This window comes from Rhinolophus sinicus, chromosome 3 (assembly GCF_057876585.1).
Source record: "Rhinolophus sinicus isolate RSI-liver-muscle chromosome 3, RSI-T2T, whole genome shotgun sequence".
Taxonomy (NCBI): domain Eukaryota; kingdom Metazoa; phylum Chordata; class Mammalia; order Chiroptera; family Rhinolophidae; genus Rhinolophus; species Rhinolophus sinicus.
This window is the reverse complement of record NC_142503.1, coordinates 44,949,229-44,970,977: the sequence shown is the minus strand read 5'-3', so window position 1 is coordinate 44,970,977 and position 21,749 is coordinate 44,949,229. Positions and strand designations below refer to the sequence as shown.

The 21,749-nt window shown below is 39.7% G+C and overlaps 1 protein-coding gene across 8 annotated transcripts; it reads right to left on the bottom strand.

Annotated features, from left to right (window-relative positions):
• Positions 1-2,523: 2,523 nt before the first annotated feature.
• On the bottom strand, positions 2,524-21,631 carry MARVELD2 (MARVEL domain containing 2). Of its 8 annotated transcripts, none has more exons than XM_074328867.2 (8): positions 21,330-21,503; positions 18,978-19,122; positions 17,186-18,349; positions 15,062-15,097; positions 8,115-8,263; positions 7,708-7,879; positions 5,096-5,146; positions 2,524-4,497 (listed from the first exon to the last, which is right to left on the bottom strand). In XM_074328867.2, exons 3-8 carry the CDS (start codon positions 18,332-18,334, stop codon positions 4,375-4,377), a joined length of 1,680 nt encoding a protein of 559 aa, XP_074184968.2. In that variant the 5' UTR covers positions 18,335-18,349; positions 18,978-19,122; positions 21,330-21,503; the 3' UTR covers positions 2,524-4,374. The 8 variants fall into 8 exon arrangements, with proteins under 8 accessions (XP_074184968.2, XP_074184967.2, XP_074184970.2 ...); XM_074328866.2 differs by having other exon boundaries at positions 19,076-19,122; XM_074328869.2 differs by having other exon boundaries at positions 19,076-19,122; positions 21,337-21,503.
• Positions 21,632-21,749: the final 118 nt, after the last annotated feature.

Genomic DNA, 21,749 nt, shown 5'->3' with positions numbered 1-21,749 from the left:
GATAACTGAATTGCATTAAAATGAAATAGAAAACATAAAAACTCTAAATTCAGAAAAATTAAATGATGCAGTTCCATTCTTAATTAAAATATAAAACAACATACTATGTAATTTTTAAAAAAATTATTAAATGCCAAAACTTCCTTTATATGCCTATATAAACATATACCTGAGTAAGATGAGGATAGAAGGATATGCTCCAAAATATTAAGTGACTCTCTCAGGGGGAGGGTAGAATTACGGGCAATTTTATTTGTGTGTGTTTGGGAGGAAGAGTGTGAGCTTATCTTCATTTTCTACATTTTCTACAATAAATGCGCTCCCTATATACTTTCTGAAAAGTCTTTTATCATTGTTATTATTAAATAGTGATTTTGATATTCTACCTTTAACACAGTCCACTTGTTTTCTAACTCAGTGAAAAGTATATTTGAATATCCAGCCAGCACTTATTGAGCAAGAATCTTCCTGGTATTTTACCTACATTACTGCATTTAATTTTCACAATAGTTTCATCAGGCAGTATTATTATCCCATCAGAGATAAGGAGGCTGCTTGCTGCTTAGAGAGGTTCATTTGTGCAGATCACACAGTAAGAGATGGTCTTGGTTGTGACGACTCAAAAGTCCACCTTCTCCATGTGCTGGGCTGCACCATCCCTCCTACTTTTGACTATCCCATTTCTGCTATAGGAGAGTTGCTCTATCACACGCTAGTGCAGCCTCTCAGATACTCTTCTTCAAAAACACATTTAAAGTATTAAACAATTTTTATATTTTATATATCATCAAAAGACTGGAAGGATATGCTCCAAGCAGTATATATTGCCAGGGAGTAGATAGTGGTAGGGCTTTTATTTTCTAAGCTTATTTGTGTGTGTGTTTTTTTTAATTTTCCACAAGTGTTTTTTGTGTTTTTTTTTAAAGGTGAATGAGTATCAGAAAAAGTCATAGATTTTCCCTATATTGTTTATCTTTCGAACACTGGTGCATCTCAGAATCAGCTTCACTACACAAACCACTTCTAGAAATGCACCTAACAAAAATGTGTACTTCATCACAAACCCCTTCTCTTCTCATTCAGATCTCCTGTTAGACAATAACCTCAGGTCTCTACCTGTTTACTTACTGCTGTATCTTTAATGCTAGAACAACACTTGATCAATAAAAGCAGTTGGCACATAACTGGCAAGTGAGTGAATGAGTGAAAAATATATACTTTCCTCTTTCCAAGTTTTAGGTACACTGACATATTCTCATATTAATATTCAAATTAGAATACATGTTAAAATCAGGAGGAGGAAAAAAAATGTATAGGGAATTGCCTTTGCTTCTCAATCTCACACTTGCTAAAGGTGGCTGCTACAGATTGAACTGTGTTCCCTTCTCCCACCCCAACCCCCTAAAAGATTTGAAGTCCTAACCTTTGGTACCTCAGAATGTGATGTTATTCGGAAATAGGATCTTTGCAGGTGTAATTAGCTAAGGTGAGGTCATACTGTATTGCCCCGAAAATAACACCTAGCTGGACAATCAGCTCTAATGTGTGTTTTGGAGTAAATATTAATATAAGACCCGGTCTTATTTTACTATAATTTGAGACTGGGTGTTTAAAAGATAACATAACATAACATACCATACCATAACATAACATAACATTACATTACATAACATAACATAACACCGGGTAAGACCGGGTATATAAGACCAGGTTATCATATCATATCATATCATATCATATCATCATATCATATCATATCATATCATATCATATCATATCATAATACCGGATCTTATATAAGACCGTGTCTTATATTAATTTTTGCTCCAAAAGATGCATTAGAGCTGATTGTCTGGCTAGGTCTTATTTTCGGGGAAATCCAGTAGTAGAGAGGGAGGGTCCTAATCCAATATGACTGGTGTCCTTCTAAGAAGACGGCCCTGTGAAGACAAGATTTGGGTGATACATATACAGGCCAGGGACACCAAAGATTGCCGGCAAACCGTTAGATGGTAGGAAGGATTCCTCTACAGGTTTCAGAGGGAGCTTGGCCCTACTGACACCCTGATTTTAGACTTGTAGCTTGCAGAACTGAGACACAATAAATTTCTGTTGTTTTAAACCAATTCAGCTTGTGGTACTACCGTGTTTCCCCGAAAGTAAGACCTAGCTGGACAATCAGCTCTAATGCGTCTTTTGGAGCAAAAATTAATATAAGACCTGGTCCTGTTTTACTATAAGACCGGGTCTTATATAATAATATAATTAATATAATATAGTATATAATAATATAATTAATATAATATATAATAATATAATTAATATAATATAATGTAATATAATACTGGGTCTTATATTAGTTTTTGCTTCAAAAGCCGCATTAGAGCTGACTGTCCAGCTAGGTCTTATTTTCGGGGAAACACAGTATGTTACGGCAGCCTGATGAAACCAACACAGTAGCCTTGAATTTGAATTCTTACAAATAATGGGGGAGGAGGAAATAGTCACCTGAATGTCATGACCTACAGGTTTTCAATGACTTTCCGGTTTATTTTCTGATAATGAAAAATATTTTCAAGAACATGCCCAGTCAACACAGAAATTCTAGAAAAGCAAAACAATAGGTAACTAAAACTTTAATATGCCTAGATATTGACATAAAAAATTTAAAAATCAGTGTTACAATATCGGTTTTCAAAGAGTAACATTTACAGTTGTAGCAAAATAAAGTTGTACAAAGTTAGATTTCCTTAACACTTCATTTCAATATTAATCTAACTCTTTACAGGCTATCAAAATAATATTATTTCATCTTTTTTCCCAAAGCATTGGTCCTCTTAAGTGAAACGTTATCATGGGGCCCCAATACATAATACAGAAAGTTTTCTAGTTGTTTTAGTTGGGGGGCTTCCAGGGAGGGCCTCATACTTCCCTAGGTGTCACCTCTTAGGGCCCTAATCATAGTCTGAGAACCATGGAATTAAAATATTAACAACAAACACTAAATAAGATTTCACTGACAAAGAAAAACTAGGAAGTTCATTCAGTAACCAACACCCTTTTAACTGTCTGCTTGTTCACAGTTTTTTCTTTGGTTTCATCACTGTAGAAAATTTCTTTGAACATTAATTGTTTGAATGGCAGCGCTATTAACCAGAAATTGTATTTCTACACCTGGGAAATTATCTACAAGATAGATGCTGCTGAATAGGATCCAGTAGCAATGATTTTTAAAAAACATTTTTTAGGCAGTTCATTGTTCATACTAATAAAAACATTTCTCATGAATAAAGCCCAAAGCCAAGATAATCCTTGGGAAGATGAAGCAGCCCAGTAAGTGAAACGAAGATTCTAAGTAAATGGAACGCCATGGGGCCCAAGGACGGATATCCAAACAGGATGGGGAAGGCAACACCGTTTACACAGCCTTCTGTGTGATGTGATGTACACAGGAATGGCTGGGCTGTGGGGATGTGGAGATATATGTGGACAGTGATACTGATTAAAAATGGGAAGGCTATGTTGGACCCCAAGGGGCAAAGAACCACAGGGAAGCATCTGCTTAAGGCTATGTGTGGTTAGAGTTATTAACAGACAAAAAAGAAAGTCACGAGACACATGGACTTTTGGTAAGCTGGCTGGACCTGCTCATCAAGGACCTTTCCTCTGGACTTAACACGTATGCTAGGTAGTTTATTCATTTCAAACACTTCTACAGATTCTACAAACACTGATGTGGTGCTTATAATGTGCCAGACTCTGTTGTAAGTACTTCACAAATACTAACTCATTTTATCCTCATAACACCCTATGAGGTAGGTACTATTATCAGCCCCATTTTACAGATGAGGAAGTGGAGGTACAGAGAGATTAAGCAACTTGCCCCAAGATCATAGGGCTTGAAAATGTTCATGTTGGATTCAAACCCCTTTCAAGGAAAAAAATGACACCTTTGGCTATGAAGTTTGTCCTAGAAAAATCTAAGGAACTGGCCTGAGTAAAAAGAAAAAATTGATATTCTACAGCACCAGAATTGACACATTCTCGGCACCAGAATTGATATTCTACTTGCTCATCATACCACAAGGATAAGGTCTCTAAATCACTTTTAATTTCAACAAGATGAATGTAAATTGTACACAGATGACTACAGGATCTCTTTCATTCTCAGTAAAGGCCCTCAGTAAATTTGAATTTGTTTTGAAATGTCTGGAGTGAAATTATACTGTTTTAAGATTGCAAACCAGCTAAACCAACTAGAGTCTGATTCAGGAAACACTTGCTTCTCTATCACAGAGACAAACATAAAAAAAAAAAAAAACCCAGTAAATAAATAGTTAAGTTTGTTATTAAAAAAGTAGTTTCAAATAAGGTTTAAGAATAACCTTGCACATCCCAATTCATTACTTTATCATATTCTTGAATTCTTTGCTTTATGTGAGAAAGTTTATTCTTTAGATAATCACAGCGTTCTTTTTTTTCCAGAAAGGTAGGATCCTGGAAAAGAAACATAGTTGTTATGTCAGCCTCTGCTTCCTCAGCAAAGAACACACAGACATGATCGCCCAGAAAATGACCCTTCATAGCAGATTTCAAAATCTGCCTAAATAAGAGTAACAGTTAAGTTATCCACAATGTTTTTAGTAGACTTTATTTTTGAGAATAGTTTTAGGTTCACAGCAAAATTGGGAGACACAAAGAGCTGAGGCACCTTTAACTTCAGTAGTTTAAAATATATAAAAAGTAAGTAAGTACAGAAACATTTAATGAACGCTCTTTCCAGTCTCTACTGATTTGTGTAATTAAGGATGGAGTTAGAAACATGTAAAATAACTTAATCTTTCTGAAGGAAATGTGGGTGAAGGGTTTTATATTTGTGCTCATTTCCCTGGGTGGCTAAATCAGGACATAGAATGTAACCAGAGCAGAGATGAGAAGAAAAGGGGTGTCCGGCAGTCAGCCCTGTTCCCTAACAAGCAGCAGCTTAAGAATTAAAAAAAAGAACTACTTTAGCTAAAAGAATCTAAAGTCTGTCAGTTGTTACCATTGTACTTGGATAAGAATATGCTTTGAAGAAGAAAATGGTTTTACTCACCTTCTTTTTTTTCTTAAACTCTTCATGGATTCGTGAAATTCTCTCATGTTCCTAAAAATAGTATATTGTATACTGGAGTTAAAACAGTTGCATTCACTCAAATCCTATCTCAAGAATGTCTCAAGTACACTGGGGATTAGAACAAAAACCAATTTTTAACTAAGACTATAATGAAAATATTCATACACAAAAATTCAATTCACTGGACGAGTATGTGAGGGCTTACTGGGACCCAGGGGTAAGCAAGGAGAAAGGACCCTGTCTGCATGAAACCAGAACCAAGTGCCAGCGCCACTGCCTGCCAGCTGTGTGACTTGGGCAAGCTCTTCACCCTCTCCAAGACTCAGTTTCCTTATTGGTAAAATGGAAATAATAACTGCAACTACCTCATAGGGTGGTGAGAAGGTTCACTTATTTGAAATGATCCTTATAAAACGCTCACCACATAATGACCACAACATTAGCTATTATTAAATATCATTTTCATCCCCGTTGGAAAGTTATTATGTTATTAGGTACTTTCATGTTATTAGGTTTTGGGATTAAGAGGTTGAGACTATCCAACTTTTGAAAATCACTAATATGAGGTTCCTTCTAACTTTATTCTAAGTTTTGCAATAATAAGAAATTTGTTAAGGGGTTGAACAATCTATCCACAGATGACTAAAGGAATGCCTTCATTTATCTATGTAAACCTATGCTATAGAGACTGTCAGACACTGTAAACCTCATAAATAAAACGTAACAATTTATAGTTCTGAAAGCTTCCCCTGAGAACATTTTCCATCATTTACCTCCACCTTTCTCCCAATACATTTTAATTCATCAATGCCTTTTACATACTAAGATCATGAGTGTCAAAATTTGTGTCCTGACTGCTGCTAGCAGCACGATAAAGCTGGTGGTTCAGCTGCCATCTGTCTGAACGGGTCCTGAACTCACTGCCTGGGCCCAGGGCTGCTGTGCTGGAGCCTCGGGCAGAAGGGAGAGCTGCAAAACCTCGCCTCGAGTCTGCCAGAGGAACTGAATTTAAGAGGATGAAGACCGGAGGGATTATTTTGAGCAATGTTCCTATTTCATCGGCTTAGAAAAGTCATATGATTGTTTGATTTTTCAAGGGTGCACAACCAGGTTTGTGAGAGAAACTGTGCCTCCAAGCAGGCCCCCTAGGCTTTGACACAGCTCCCTGGGGACATGCTGGGAAATGAATGAGCCTTAGTGGCAGACTCCTGCCCAGAGCAAAGCTGGCCCACTGCTGATGAGAAGTGAACTATTGTGATACAATGAGTATTTCTACTTTAGATAGAAACGACTGGAAGAGATACCGAGACTAACTGTAGTTGGCCCTGTCATGTGGCTGCTTATTTGCCATACCACGTTAAAAAACAGAGGACAGGGCTGGCCCGGTAGCTCAGGTGGTTAGAGCTCTGTGCTCCTAACTCCGAAGGCTGCCAGTTCGATTCCCACATGGGCCAGTGGGCTCTCAACCACAAGGTTGCCAGTTCAACTCCTCGAGTCCCACAAAGGATGGTGGGCTCTGCCCCCTGCAACTAAAGATTGAACACGGCACCTTGAGCTGAGCTGCCTCCCGGATGGCTCAGTTGTTGGTTGGAGCGCGGGCTCTCAACCACAAGGTTGCCAGTTAGATTCCTCGACTCCCACAAAGGATGGTGGGCTGTGCCCCCTGCAATTAGCAACGGCAACTGGACCTGGAGCTGAGCTGCGCCCTCCACAACTAGGACTGAAAAGGACAACAACTTGAAGCTGAACGGCACCCTCCACAACTAAGATTGAAGGGACAACAACTTGACTTGGAAAAAAGTCCTGGAAGTCCACACTGTTCCCCAATAAAGTCCTGTTCCCCTTCCCCAATAAAACAAAAAAACAAAAACCCAATAAAACAAAACAAAAAACCAAAAACAACAGAGGACATGACTATGGTTGACATTGTGTGGAGATGTCATGGGAGGACTCAGTCTCTCGGCCCCTACTGTAATCATGACTCCCTCACCTCCAACTGTAGACACACATGGCTCAGCCCTTGCCCTATCATACAAAGCCTACAAACCAGAGACCACTGGCTCTAGGCTCAAAGACTACATGTCACGGTTGGGTTTTTCAGCATCTTAGTCTGTCAACCAGCTCGCTCTTCCCAATCTGAGCTGATCCAGATTCTGGGGCCTACTCATTCTTTCCTGCATTCATTTGAGGGCCACTAAACTTGGTCGCCCTCCTTGGACCTGTGGACCTTGCTTGTTTTCCAAATGATACTAACTGACCCTTGACCTGCAGTATTTGCTGGATTTTTCCTGCTTCCTGCTACTAGTGTCACTCAGCCAACACTATCCCATTGCTCCAGGATTGGGAAAATGTCACTACTCTACGCATTTGGCTCAGATAGCTCATAATTACAGCTGAATTAAATGTACACTTAAAAGTACATGGTCGAAACAAAGATGCCCAATTAATATGGGCCTAAGGAGAAATATATATACTTTCCTAGACACAGACAGCTGTCACAGATGGTTATGGCTTCTCTACATTTCAAAAAAGGTCAGATTTTCCCCTTTCTTAATGCTCAGCACTCCCCCTAGGCAGCTGCAGGCACTGACCTGCTGGCTGCCCGGATGATGCGGCAGTCGGCTCATCACTGCATCCAGCTCATCAAACTTCCTCAGGACGGCCTGAACTTCTGCGGAGAGCTCTTTGTACTCGGAAAACTGGTCTTGGAACACAGCTTTATAGCGTTCTCGTTCATCTTCCGTCTGAATCACAGGGTATTTTCTGTGGGGGAAAAAAAAAGAAAGTTGTAACTTTTTCACTCAAACAAGCTGAAGGGGAAACCGGCTTAGCTTACTCCTTACTGATCACAGTGTAGCTTCAACTCAGGTAACAAAGAATTGCTCCAATATAAATGATTTTAAGCAGAGAGGATTCACTTGGAGAGAGACAGGAAAATGAAAAGCCCAAATGGAATCTCTCAATTGCTACCCTGAAAAGGATTTAGACGGATACTCACGCCACGTAGTCCGGCAACACGATGGGTTTAGGAATGTGGCCTGAGGGGATGTGTCCACTCAGCACTTCAGTTTTCATTTTTGTTGCTCTCAGTTCTTTGAAATGAACTTCTTGGTCTCTCTGTCTGTCACCACCGATGGCCATTTCACACTATAGTTAGCGACAAAAAGAGGATTTGTTTATAAACAGAGGCAGAAGGAAAAAAAAAAAAAAACAACCCGAATTTATTTGTAGGAGAAAATGGAGAGAAGGGCAGGAAGAAGAAAAATGAAAACAGCAATTAACATTTCACTTCAGAATTGCATGGTTTATAGTCACAAAGTTGTTCTCAATGGTTTTGTGACAGCTAAAGGCAATCACTGAAGTGGGAATAAATACATAATAATAGGTAGAATACCCTCCAATCCCCATCGTGTGTGTCAAAGACGGATGATGAAATGTCAAATGTGGGCTCTTAAGTACTTTGTTTATTTAGGATTTATACCCTAACTAACTAAAATAATAAAAACTGTAGTTAAAATAAGAAATTCAGGGAATAAAAATGGAACAAGGCCACTTAAACGGCAGGAGAAAAAAATGACACGGGAACCTGAGGTGAACCAATTCCAAACAGCCATGGAGGAGGTCAGAAAGGGAAGCGAACTGTGTTGTTTTCATTATCTGAAAGGAAAGCAAGCCAATCCAGAGGAGAGGTCGTGGATGTCTTTAATGTGCCCAAGGAAGTCTCCTTAACCTGCGATATCCTGAGGAGGCTGCAAGGATGCTGGAGGTGGTAGTTTAAGTCACCCTGGTTTCTAAATTGAAGAGCTCCTAGACGCCTTTTCAGTAAAAAAAAAAAAAAAAGGTACATTCGAAAGAGAGGAAACGAACATAAGATGAAATGGCCCAGAGAGGAAGTATAGGGGACAGGCCTTAAGAGCCAAAATAGCCAACAGAAAGGAAGTTGGAGTGGATGGCCGAGTGGACCCGCCCTCCATTGGGCAGGCTGAGATAGGTGTGCAGTTTTGGGGCTGGGAGAAGACTGTTTGGGGACCCCATTGGGAAGTGCCCAGAACACCACCCAAGTAGTTGAGGCTGGTGGATGCCAGGAGAGGGGTTTCCATTTTACATATACAGGAGCAAGGTTCAGAGAGGTTCAGTACATTCTCCAAGGTCTCACAGCTATGAAGTGGAAAACCACCATTAAAACCCAGAACTTTTTGGCTCACTGATACTTCAAATGAGTAACACAAGGAAAGCAGTTTACTTAGCCATATGTTATTCAATCCTCAAGTTCCCTAAGGTTCTGGGAGCACGCTAGAAATGGGTTTGTGATGGGCATGGCGGGCAGATGCGGGAGGCCAGACTGCTGCAGGGAAGTGAGCTCAAGCGTGGGCACCGAGATTCCTCCTTAGAGCAGGAAGCTCCCCTCCACTGGCCCTCTGGGCCTTCAGTTCATGCTTGCTGCATTCAACTCCTTGAACTAAACTGAGAGTGGCGTAGGAGGGCCCTTACTTCACTGAAAACAAAATATAAAATAGGACATTAAAATCTTGCCAGGCAGCTTTGAAAAGCCTTTGTTCCCTCATTTCCTATCTCTGAGGCTGCCTTTGAGGTTTGGTCTAGCATTAGCTCATTCTAAAAACCACTAGCTCTTAACTCACCAAACAGTGCAGCCCTGATGAGAGGATTAGACAAAGGAGGGTTAGGAAAAGCAGAAGCTCACAGCCACGGTGCTAGGAGAAAGGGGACCAGATCACCTCCATGTGCCTAGCTATTGGGCCCCAAACAGCAGGAATGTGAGTGGGCGGGCAAAAAACCTTGTACACACCCCTCTAACCAGTGTTCCTGACTGCAAACACAAGGCCCCGGATTTCATGACCTGTCTTTGCTTCTAGTAAAAACTAGTCTTGTCAGTAAGTATCAGTAAAGCTTTCCTATCAGGCAAGAGAAAGTAATTAAGCAATGGGGATAAGTAATGCTTTGGATATAATTACTAAGCTTTTCAAATGAATGTGCTGTTAGGCTAGAAAGAGCGAGAGCCAGATCTGTGTTTCAGTGTGCACTTGCCCAGATTCGGATTCTCTCTCCCTTTGAGTGTATAATGGAATGATGCATAGGCTCCTTATCCCAAACCCGTATGTTTACTGTTGATGCCCAGATTAGCTTTTGCCTTTTCTAGCTTGGGAAAGAAATCTGCTCAGCACTTAGGGACATATGAGAATTTGTTTCTGTCTCTATCTGATCTTATTTTATGTCTGTATATTATTTCTTTTTACAGTGATCTTATTTGCTCTTTACAAATTCTTTTCATTAAAATACAAAATAAGAAGGGACAGCCTACTAGATAGTCCCAAACAAATGATAGGAAACTGAAATTCCGAGAGGGTAAGTAAGTTCCCCAAGGTCACAGAGCTAGTAAGCAGTTTATCTAGTACTCAAATTAAGATCTGCCTGACCCCAAAGTTTATTTTCATCACACTTTACTGCCTCTCCTGTGGTAGTCTGCCAACTCTTCCCTACTAAGGACTAGGAAGAAAGCAGGTGAAAATCATACCCAATAAGAAGCTGGAGAGTCAACCTTTTTAATACGGTTTCCTCAGTTAAGTCATGAGATTCCCTCTAACAGAGGTCTGACTCTAAAATATATCTAATTATGTTGACTCACAGACATCCATCTCCCAGGATGGATGGACTTTGCATTTAGCTCCCAGATCTTGAAAGAGTACAAGAGTATAAATAACTGGATTGCAGGCTCTTAAAAGAAAGCCCAGGAATGGGAGATCCAACTCTGCTAAGGTTATTCATGATAGTTCCAGGATCTCTCAGGATCTGGGACGTTACAACACATGCTGGGCCCCAACCTTCTAGGGTGGCCTGAAAGAGGTACCCTAGAACTCCCTGGCAGATCTTTCTAATCTTGTCGCACATGTGGAACCTGCTTCAGCCACATTCTCACCAATGACACTGACCACTCTATCATTTGAGGCACCTTCCTCCAATTCAGCCAAATGTTTCACTCAACTCTGCACTTAATCCCATTGGTAAATCCCACTGCCTTAAAGGGACGGACCAGGAAGCCCATAAATTCCACCCCAGCCGAGAATGGCCACCACTGCCACAGCATTGCCACACGCAGCTCAGCGACACAGCCCTGTCCAGCCGGTGTCACCGCCTATACCCCCACAAAGCAAACAGATTCTTTACTTCTGCCCCTGAGGACGTCCTCAAACATATTTCCTAATGTTAGCACTGTGACTTGCTAACTCTGAGATCAGATTTTGATATCACTTGTTAACAAGAGTCAACTTTTAGAAAGTGAATTTCCTCATATGAGGTCTGACAATTACGTTTGCGAATTCATCCTAGAAAAAGTGCTACAAACCTCACTGCTGAATATCACTAAGGTCACCTTCAAAGTATTCCCCTTGGGAAGCTATGCACCCACGCTAGGGCCTAGTCCACCCTTCAAAGCAATTTTGGAACTCCTAGAATGGCCATCAGAGCTGTCATCGTATTACTCTTGATGTCCTGAATGTCATCAAAATGTCTTCCTTTCAATATTTCCTTTATCTTCAGGAAAAGGAAGACGTCACTGGGGATCAGATCAGGTGAGTAGGAGGGTGTTCCAATACAGTCATTTGCTTACTGGCTAAAAACTCCCTCACAGACAGTGTCGTGTGAGCTGGTGCATTGTCATGATGCAAGAGCCACGAATTGTTGGCAAAAAGTTCAGGTCATCTAACTTTTTCATGCAGCCTTTTCAGCACTTCCAAATAGTAAACTTGGTTAACTGTCCAGTTGGTACAAATTCATCATGAATAATCCCTCTCATATAAAACAAGGTTAGCAACATCACTGCAACAAGTTCGAGAAATTAATTGTCAAACCTCCTATATAAGATTTTAGGCCCCCTTTCCATTATAAACAGTCTTTCTAATCCTGATATAGCTTCTAAACCAAAGGTCCTTTAAACTCAACTTTTTCCATACAGTGAACATTATTTTAGGACTCATGGGGCTGCGATTCATTCCTGGCCAGGGTGGAATTTATGAGTTTCCTAGCCAGTCCCTTTGAGACAGCAGGACGTACCAATGGACTAAGGCAATACTGGTGATTGTGAGTAAGAGTATTGGCGATGACCCGCCAATGCCACGCTCATGATGACTCCCATGTGGGAAGACTGCTCTCTGCATCTAGTCAAACTCACTCGTGTCTCTGTACTAATACTGGAAGGCAGCTCAGAGGGGATGTGAGGGAGGTTGTACTTAAATCTCAAATAAAGGGCCTGTGTTATTTAAACATCAGCCTTGTATCAATTATCTCAATATTTGAAATGAGTATTTATTAATTTTTTAAACCTTTAAATAATTTTTAAATAGGTAATACATACACATGATATTATAATTCAAAACATCCAAAGGGGTACATAATGAAAAGTCTCCTTTTACCCTGTCCCCCTGCAGTTAGTGAGGTACCCTCCTAAAGGCAACTACTACTATCCCTTTCAGGTATGTCTGATATATATATTTTAGATAGCTTAAAGGTGAGCATCCATTCAGCTTACTCTGGTTGTTAGTACCACTGAGTTACAACAAGTCTAACTGAAACGTATATCTTGACAGCAATAAATGTTGAATAAATAAATGAACATAAAACTAACTAAAACACAGAGAATCAGGAAGTTAAAACAAAGTACAAAACAAACAAACAAACAAACAAAAAAGCCACATGCACACACTACAGTAGTATCTCTCTAATTCTATGAATAAGGTTTAAAGTGTATAGGTCTGTAGACCAGCTAATAAAAGTCTCATTTGTCCCACACCTGGTCAGTCAGCACCGGGCAGGTATCTCTTGATAGCTAAAGATTTATGAATACCCAACATCATCCCAGAAAAGCAGTTGAGCCATCTCAGCTGCAATTCACATGATTTCACATACATCTCAGAAATAATTTAATACAACTGACTCTTTAAAAAGAAGTGGCAAATTGTAAATCCCCAAAGATGACCAATTAACAATGCTAAGTTTGAGACATTATCATCCATAAATTCATTTCTCTAGGAAACATCAGAGAAATACAAATCTTTAAGCAAATTTTTAAAATTTCGTAGTTCTCGGTGCTTGTGCCCTTCTCTCAGTACACACACACACACACACACACACACACAAGCACACACACATTATCACACTCTACTAATTTTTTGTGTATGTTTTCCTTTTTCACTAGATTTGTAAGCCCCTGTATAGTAACGGTGATGATACTCCTTGTAGTATTCATGTCACTGGCCTACAGCCTAACTGGTACATGTTTGCTCAATGAATGAATTAATAATGACACTGATGAATTAATCATGATCCCTTGGAAAGACTGTTCACCCACTTCATAAATCCCTATTTCAGCATGAACAGAATATTTTCAAATAGTATTTGCACGTTATAGAGAATAAAGTTAAAAAGAACCTCATAAAAGGTATTTTTCAAAATGTAGGCACTTAACAAAGTACTTCTGCAAATTAGCAATCCAATAAAAAAATTGGACAGTATATGACAGTTAAGAGAAGAAAATGCAAACACAACATATGAAAAATGCTCAACCTCACGCCTGATAAGAGAAATGCAAATTATAACTACATGAGATACAGTTTTCACCTATCAGATTGACAAATGTCAACAAATTTCCTAATACACTATGTTGATCAAGGGGTGAGGAAGCCTGTCGTGCTGTTGGGAGTGGAAACTGGTAAAACTTCTACTGGGTAATCTGGCAATCAAAATATATTAATGGAAGTCTGTACAAGTATATACATATATGCTTAAGGTTATTTACTGTAACATTGTTTTTTATTTTTCAATTATAGTTGACATTCAATATTATACTACAGTATTGTTTTTAATAGTGGAAGATTGAAAACAACCTAAATGTTAATTTATGGTTAAATGAATTATGGTACATCCATACAATGCAATACTATGTAGTTGTAAAAAGAGAATACATAAGTTTTTCGTGTACTAATAAGGAAACATCTTAGAAATGTATTGTTAAGTGGAAAAAATAAGGAACATAATTGTATATGGTAATCTACCATTTGTATAAAAGGGGGAGGAGAGCGAATATATATATAACACATTTCTAAAGGAAATACAAGACACTGGTAACTCTGGTTGCTTCCAAGCAGGAAAACTGGGAAGCCACAGTGCAGGAGGTAAGAGAAGACTTTGCATTAGAGAGTCTTTTGATTTTTGAACCGAGTGAATATACTCTCTTTTCAAAGAAACAAATAAAACCATGAGTTGGATTCTCAACTTATACTTAGAAAGAATACCCAATATCTTAAAAAAGAACTTTTCAATGAGGTAAAATCAGTGAACATTATTTTAGGACTCTAAATAATTTAGGATTTAATACAACTAAAATGTATTAAATTATTACATATATGTAAGTAATTATAATAACAGCATCTCATTTAATGCTCTCAGCAATCTTGTGGGGTAGAAATTATTATTATTCCAATCTTACAGATGAAGACCAAGGAACTGTATGTTAAAATACCTTCCCGACTGTGACACAGTTAGTAAATCATGGAATAGGAATTTCTTTCTTGGGACAACAAAATTTGGCACCTGAGAGCAAAGTGAGGACAGAAAAAAACTGCAAAGAACTTGAAAGAGACTGAAAAAAAATTTGGGAGAATTACCGCCATTTTTAATAAATTAAAATTTAAACATCAGGAGAACCAACAGTTCACTTGCATAAGCTTTCATGTAACAAAATTAAAGAAGCTATAAATAGCCTTGTCTAATTTGGTCCTTTTAGTATTAGGAAAAAAACTGCAAGTACTATTATGAACTTAATGTAATAGATACCCTTACACAGACAGATGATCTCCTCTGTAGATTTATAGATAAGAGAGAAAAGTGTTTAACAAATCTAGAGATAAATTATAATGTGAACTTTATTCTTACCATTTTCCTTTTTGATGGCAATGATAGCTCACTTATCTGAAAAAGAGTTAAAATGATTTTTCAAAGGCGTGTGACGCTACTTTGCATATACTTTCATCCATTTGCATTTATAGCCCAATCTCAATTTTATAGAGGTTGATTCTCTATTTGCCAGATGTTCCTTCTACTCTTTTGGCCATGTTTTGATGGCCAGTGGAGAACCAGAGGAGGGATAACTGGAATTCCCTATGAATTAGGAGGAGAGAGCATTGTTGGGAATATGGAGATGGTACAGATTGTTTGGTGAGTTGCTTCAAATTACCTAGAGATTTTATTTATTCTTGGCTCCCATTCCCTTGCACAGTTAAAGAGTCTGGGACAGTTACAGTAGAAAATTAATAGGAAAAAGCCACAGGTCATTACATTTTCTAACTTTTAGAAAGTTACAGCAACACACAAACCAGCACAATCTCCAACATCAGAGATGATTCAAATCTAATCAACCATTACAAAAAGTCTGATAGAAACAAGTTTTTGTTGAAAAAGGGAAAAGAAATATGAAAGCATTATGTTGATAATTGCAGTCATAGTCATGCAGAATTTTGAAATGACATTAAGAACTCTGTTGTTATTAAAGTTACATAAAATTATGAGGATGTGTGTGTTTCTCTATCTAGATTTGACACTGATTGGAATTTAAAGTTCTCTACTTTGTATACACAGATGTAAATTTAAAGAAATATGCTTAACATGCCGAGAGAACTTTTAGAAATAACTTGACTCTATGTCGAGTTCTAGTAAGATAAGTATATTTTGTGAGTCACATTGAAACATGTTGAGGTTCTCCATGTAACACCTAAGGTACTTGTTATAAACTGAGTCAAGTTTTTCTGTTGTTGTTATGCATAAGATTCTTGCAAAAGATTAAAAACAAAATACTGAGGTGCCAAAAAAATGTACACACATGACTTGTATTCATCTTTTGTTATCGGTATATATTATTACAATTGTAATACAGCTTTTTCCTTTCTTAAAATATGTATACATTTTTTGGCACCCTCTGTAGCTACGTCAGTGAATAAATAGGTTATTAAGTAAGGACAGAGTTTCATTTTTACCTGTAATTTTGCCCAATATACACCATGTGAAATTAGACAGTATCTAGGAGGTCTTTGGAAACATGGGGAAAGAAAGATGCATGATACAGTTGACTTAAAATTAAGAAAAAAATTAAGGTGATACGGAGAATTTCAGTGGCATAGGAAATACTATTACATACTCCTCAGAAGAAAGCAAAACATTAACTTGTTTCAGGGTACAATGAAGTTACTAGAACATATATTTCACAATAACATTTTTGCTATCATTCAAATAAAATAATTTTAAATAGGGCTTATATATAGTCTCATCCTCTAGGTATGATTAATATTAATATTAATATTAATTCTCCTCCTCTTCCTTCTCCTCCTTCTCCTTCTTATACTTAATTAGTTAACTCCTAGAAATAAAATCAAGTGTATGGCTCCCATTCTAATTCTGGAACACTCATCTGGCTAAAATAAGGATAAAACATCAAAATGCCTGGGCAAGTTTTCACAATGTATGTTGATTACAACCTGCCCTCTCAATAATTAAAAAAAAAAAAAATCAAATGTGGTTCATATTCTTGCTTGACTTACTTGTGGAAAAAAGTGTGGCACATCATAACAGATTTAAACGAGCACTTTCCTCCTCTAACTGAAAAATTATGTTTTTTTAATTGTCTTACCATACTAAAGAATCAAGATTGTTCTCAAACTGTAACGATGAGACACTTAATTTACTGAATATGTTATTCTTCTTCTTTGCGGCAATTCAGTAGCTGTGTTTTCCCCTTAAGCATCAGAAAGACTTAATAATGCAGCCAACAAACTATATATTACACATCTCATGTCTATTTGCAATGTTAGACAACAGTAACACACTAGAATGCATTATCTCAGTCATAGCATGTCAGATTCTGAGCTAGGACTGTTGAATTTCAGATCATAACAAACAAACAAAAAAGACTTCTATAAAATCTTTGTTTTGAGAACTATACATATTTAACAAGGGAGTAAATAACAGAAAAGACATTAAAAAATGAAAGACTGTGACATTCCTTACCTCCTGTTGTTGCATGTACTCCCTATGTCTCCGAGCTGCCTCATGCCTCCATAACTTTAGGCAAACCAAAGCACTAATGAGGTAGACAATCATGGTGACAAACAAGAAGATCATTGCTGCTATTTGTCCTCCTTCCACCCGGCAGAACATCGCATTCACTGGAGTATTAAATATTGGATAGTAGCACAGTCCACCTCGGTTGATATCATTCACATAGACTATGGCTGCAGCCATATACAAAATAAACAAGGCAACGTTAATTCCAAATTCAGTTAGGGGCCACCAGTTAGAGTCCAAAAGAATGGTCTGATAATACATGGACATGCCAAGAACCAGAATAATAAGGGTGGTGATCCAAGCTAAAGCAGCAACCACAAGTACAAAAGGGGTTTTGGGGCCACTGTAGTAATAGCCCCCATATATACTGCCCAGGCCACCAATGCCTCCCATGGCGTTAGATGGTGAATATCCAAACATGTTATACCATTCGCTGTCCTTGTGAATGTAAGCTGTGACACAAGCAAAGACGCCGGCCCCCAGGAGCAGCTCCACCACACCCAGAATTCTCAGCAGGCCTGCCCACGACTTCATGTAGGAATACCTCAGGTTATACTCCTCCACCTTCTCGCTGTACGTTCGAGCTGTTTGTGTGTGTCGGCCTAGAGATCCATAGGGATCCTGGGGAAGCATCGCTTCCACCTCTTTCCGGGAATTATAGGTTCCTTCTGACCCTCCACAAGTATCTTGGCCGGAGTTGGAGGGTGAACGGTGGTTTGGTCTTACTGGAGAGGCTGGAGGTGAGCATTCCACTCCATCGGAGATATATCTGATGTCCGACACTGGCTTATCCCATTCTGGGTCCTTTTTCTTCCCTCTGAAGAAGTTCTTCCAGGACTCGGGGACAAAGCGCCTCACGGGTTTGAGATCTGGTGCTATGGCCGGTTCCTCTGTGTCACTTGAGTAGAAGTCGGGGCCGAATGGTGGCTGTAATGGGAGAGGGGGTGGTGGCAAAGGATCAGCGCTCACAGCCAGCTCACTGTCATGAAGAGTCTGGAGGGTTCTTATGGTGCCATCTTGATAGGCCAAGTCCCCTGAGACCTCATCATGGTGCCTGTCCCGATTCCTGGATCTTCCATCGTTTGTCGACATTTGTGATTTCTACACCTGTGGCCAAGATTAGAGTTATCACTTATGCTTAGCAATTTATTATTTCAATGATGCTGATTTTATTTACTTAGTAGCAAATGACCATATTTAGGAAACCAATATGATCATGTTAATTATTATGATATATAAAAATGACAACATAAATGTTTAAACATATGTAATAATTATGTTAGCCAGGGATATAGTCATCATTCTATATGATTTGAAGGGCAATCAAAATTTTAAATCTTAGCTCTGAATTAAAAGTTGTAAGTCTAATTTATCTATGAGCCCTATAAGCAACAAAATGTAAAAAACAAAAATAAGACTATTTAACATAAATTTTAACAAGACAGGATGCTACCTCATTCCAAGCAGAGTCCTTTCCTCAAACAGCTAAATAAAAATATTTAAGAGTTTGAGCATACCAAATTTGATGGGTCAGCAAATACTCTTCATTTTTATTAACTCAAATCTGCTTTGGAATGAACAGCCCCAGAGAAGCTGCCTATTAAACACAGGGAATGAAGAGCCCCTTTCCTTCCTAAATCAGGAAAGTCAGTTTAGGGGAGCTGCTTCTCCCCCTCTAAACGTTAACACTTAATATTCGATTTTAAAAATTGATTTCTCGGATAAAAAAAATCACCAAAGGTAAAGATTCCCCAAAAGTATTATACAGCACAGAACAGCAGCAACGATCATGTATATCCCTCTTTCCAGAGCAATTATCTAAAGGTGACTTGCTGTTGCTATGGAGACTCAGGAGGTATCCTAGAGTGTATTCAATCCACCTAAAAAAATAAAGCATAGAAAAAGCACTTTTACTAAACCTGTTGACTTCCTTCATGAAATCAATGACCTGGACACATGTACAAAAAGAAGGAAACCACCTGCTAATGTAACTCCTAGGTTTAAAGCACATGAATTTCTCCCTCAAATTGCTTATACGTGTGTATTTACTTGAAGACTCATTGGGCACGTGACTTTGTACCTGGCACTATGAAGGTGGTATCAAGATTTGAATGGATGATCCCACATTTATGGTGTTAAACAATTTAGAAATTCCTAAGGTTTTGTTTTATTTTACTTTGTAAAATGAAGACCAATCATTCAACAAATATTTACCGAGCACCTGCCATGTACCAGGTTTATCAGTGCTGCGTACCATGCTGAAGGTGTATCAGTGAATGAAGCTAACTGAAATCTCTGTCTTTGTGGAGCTTATATTCCAGTGTGTGTGTCTGTGTGTGTGTGTGTGTGTGTGGGGGGTTAACAGATGATAGATAAGGGAAGTGAAATATATCAGATGCAAAGGAACAAAGTTAAGAAAGGGGATAAGGAGTGCATTGTGGGCAGGGTGTTACAATTTTATTTATTGTTATTTTTTATTTTTCAATTACAGTTGACATTCAATATTATTGGGTGTTAAATTTTAAATAGAACAACCAGGGAAGTCTTCACAGAGAACGTGACCTCTGAATACAGAAATGAAGGAGGTGGAGGAAGCCAGGCAGGTATCGGGGTAAGTATTCCACACAGGTGGAGCTGCTAATGCAAAAGCCTTGAGTGCCTGGCACGTTGGAGAACTATTAAGGCGTGGAGGCCAGCACGGCAATAGCAGAGAGGGTGAATAGTAGAATTGAGGCCATCTGAATCATTAGGGCCTTGAAAGCCATTGGAAAGGATTTTGGCTTTTACTGGGAGTGAGATGAGAAGCCACTGGAGAATTCTGAGTAGAGGAGTAACACCATCTGACTTGTTTTAATAGGATCATTCTGTGGCTGTATTGAGAGTACACTCCAGGAGACAAGTGTGAAAACAGGGAGACTGGCTATGAGGCCACCAAAATAATCTAGTGGGCCATGGTAGTAGCAAGAAGTGGTCAAATTCTAGATATAGGGAATTAAACTTTTTTTATTATAGAAAATTTCAAACATAAAAAGGGGAAAGAATAGTGTTATAAAGCCTTACGTATCCCTCAACCAGCTTCAATAATGATCAATTTATGATCCATCTTGTTTCATTTTTACCTAGTACCTTATTCCCTCTGCCAATAGATTACTTTGAAGCAAATCCCAGACATCAGATCATTTCCCTCAATATCTATGCTATATACGCATTTAAAGGATACTCCATTACTTAATTTAATTCACTGGTAAAAAAAAAAGTGTGCTTCACTGTAATGGATTTATCTTCACCTGTGAAAAGTGGCTTATTTAAATTAGACCACTTTATCAGTGTTTAAATGAAAAGTAAAAAAAAAATTTGAAGAATTGTAGAATAGCAAAATCTGTGATTTTAGAAAGGGAACGGTCATCTGTATTTTAGCACATCTTAAATATCTGGATATCCCTCAGATCTTTCAGGGTGTCATTGGGAGCCCACTTAAAATTCAGCATCTGAGGCAGAGTGGTCTTCGTTTTGTTCAAGCCCAGGACCCTGACTCCATTCCGTTGGGACACATAACTGGGACAGCCAAGGCGGTGGGAGGAGAAATGGATTCCCCTCCAGCAAAATGTCACAGGAATTGAGATTGGTCACCTTTACACAAACAGAATCACAGCTTTAGCGGGCTTTAAAGTTTTGCTGGACCCAAGAAAGGGGAAGATTTCGGATGTTTTGGAGCTTCCAGGAGGTTGGGAAAGGCCTTGAGGGTTTGAACTTCACCCACGCGTGAGTGCCACGGGTCACTAAGCATCTTTGCTCGGGTCTCTGCCGAGCCAGCTCGGCGCCCGGTCCCACCCATCTCGTTCAGTCTTCTGCCCACCCGCCTGAGTGCTCCGTCTCGGCGTCTGAGTGAAAATCCACTTAGTCTTTGGAGATTCCGCCCCAAAGTGGCCGGAACTAAGCCGGCGCAGACTGCCGGGTCCAAATGACCAGGATCACCGCGCCCGGAAGAACGGCGGCGACGCGCGCGCACCTGTGTCCCCTGACTGAGCCCACACTGGACAAGGGGCTCTTCTGACCCCCCGACCCTGCTTTCCCCGCAGACCCTCACCTCTTACCGCGCCGGCGTCCGGCCTCAGCCGCAGGTTATGGCGGGACTGACTGATCAGCGAGCGCCGCGGATCCGGGGAGCTCCGAGGGGCCCGGCGAGCGCCGAGAGGGGCCGAACACCCCCTTTCCCCACACGCTCACCTGCCGGGCCGCCGAGCCCCACCCCTCGGACCCCCCTCACCTGCTCCGCCACCGGAAGAGCGCGCACACCGCCCGCGGCACTGAAACTGGATCGGTCTCCCGGGGCGGGGCCCAGCCGAGCCTTGCCCCGCCCGGCTTTGTGTCAGGTCTCCCACTTGGAGCCGGGGCGGGTCGGTGCCCGCACCCAGCACCTCACTGCCAAGGTAACGAAACCCGGCTTCGCACCGAGTGCTCTGGAAAGGTAGTTTCGGGTGTGATTAACGCCTCGGGAGAGTTCTCT

Excerpts from the sequence above, each read along its gene's own strand:
- MARVELD2 (XM_019728059.3), bottom strand. The coding sequence starts at position 18,334 with ATGTCGACAAACGATGGAAGATCCAGGAATCGGGACAGGCACCATGAT. Across the intron at positions 5,147-7,707 it reads ATCATCCGGGCAGCCAGCAG|GAACATGAGAGAATTTCACG; the intron begins GTCAGTGCCTGC and ends TACTATTTTTAG. Across the intron at positions 4,498-5,095 it reads AGTTTAAGAAAAAAAAGAAG|GATCCTACCTTTCTGGAAAA; the intron begins GTGAGTAAAACC and ends TTTCTTTTCCAG.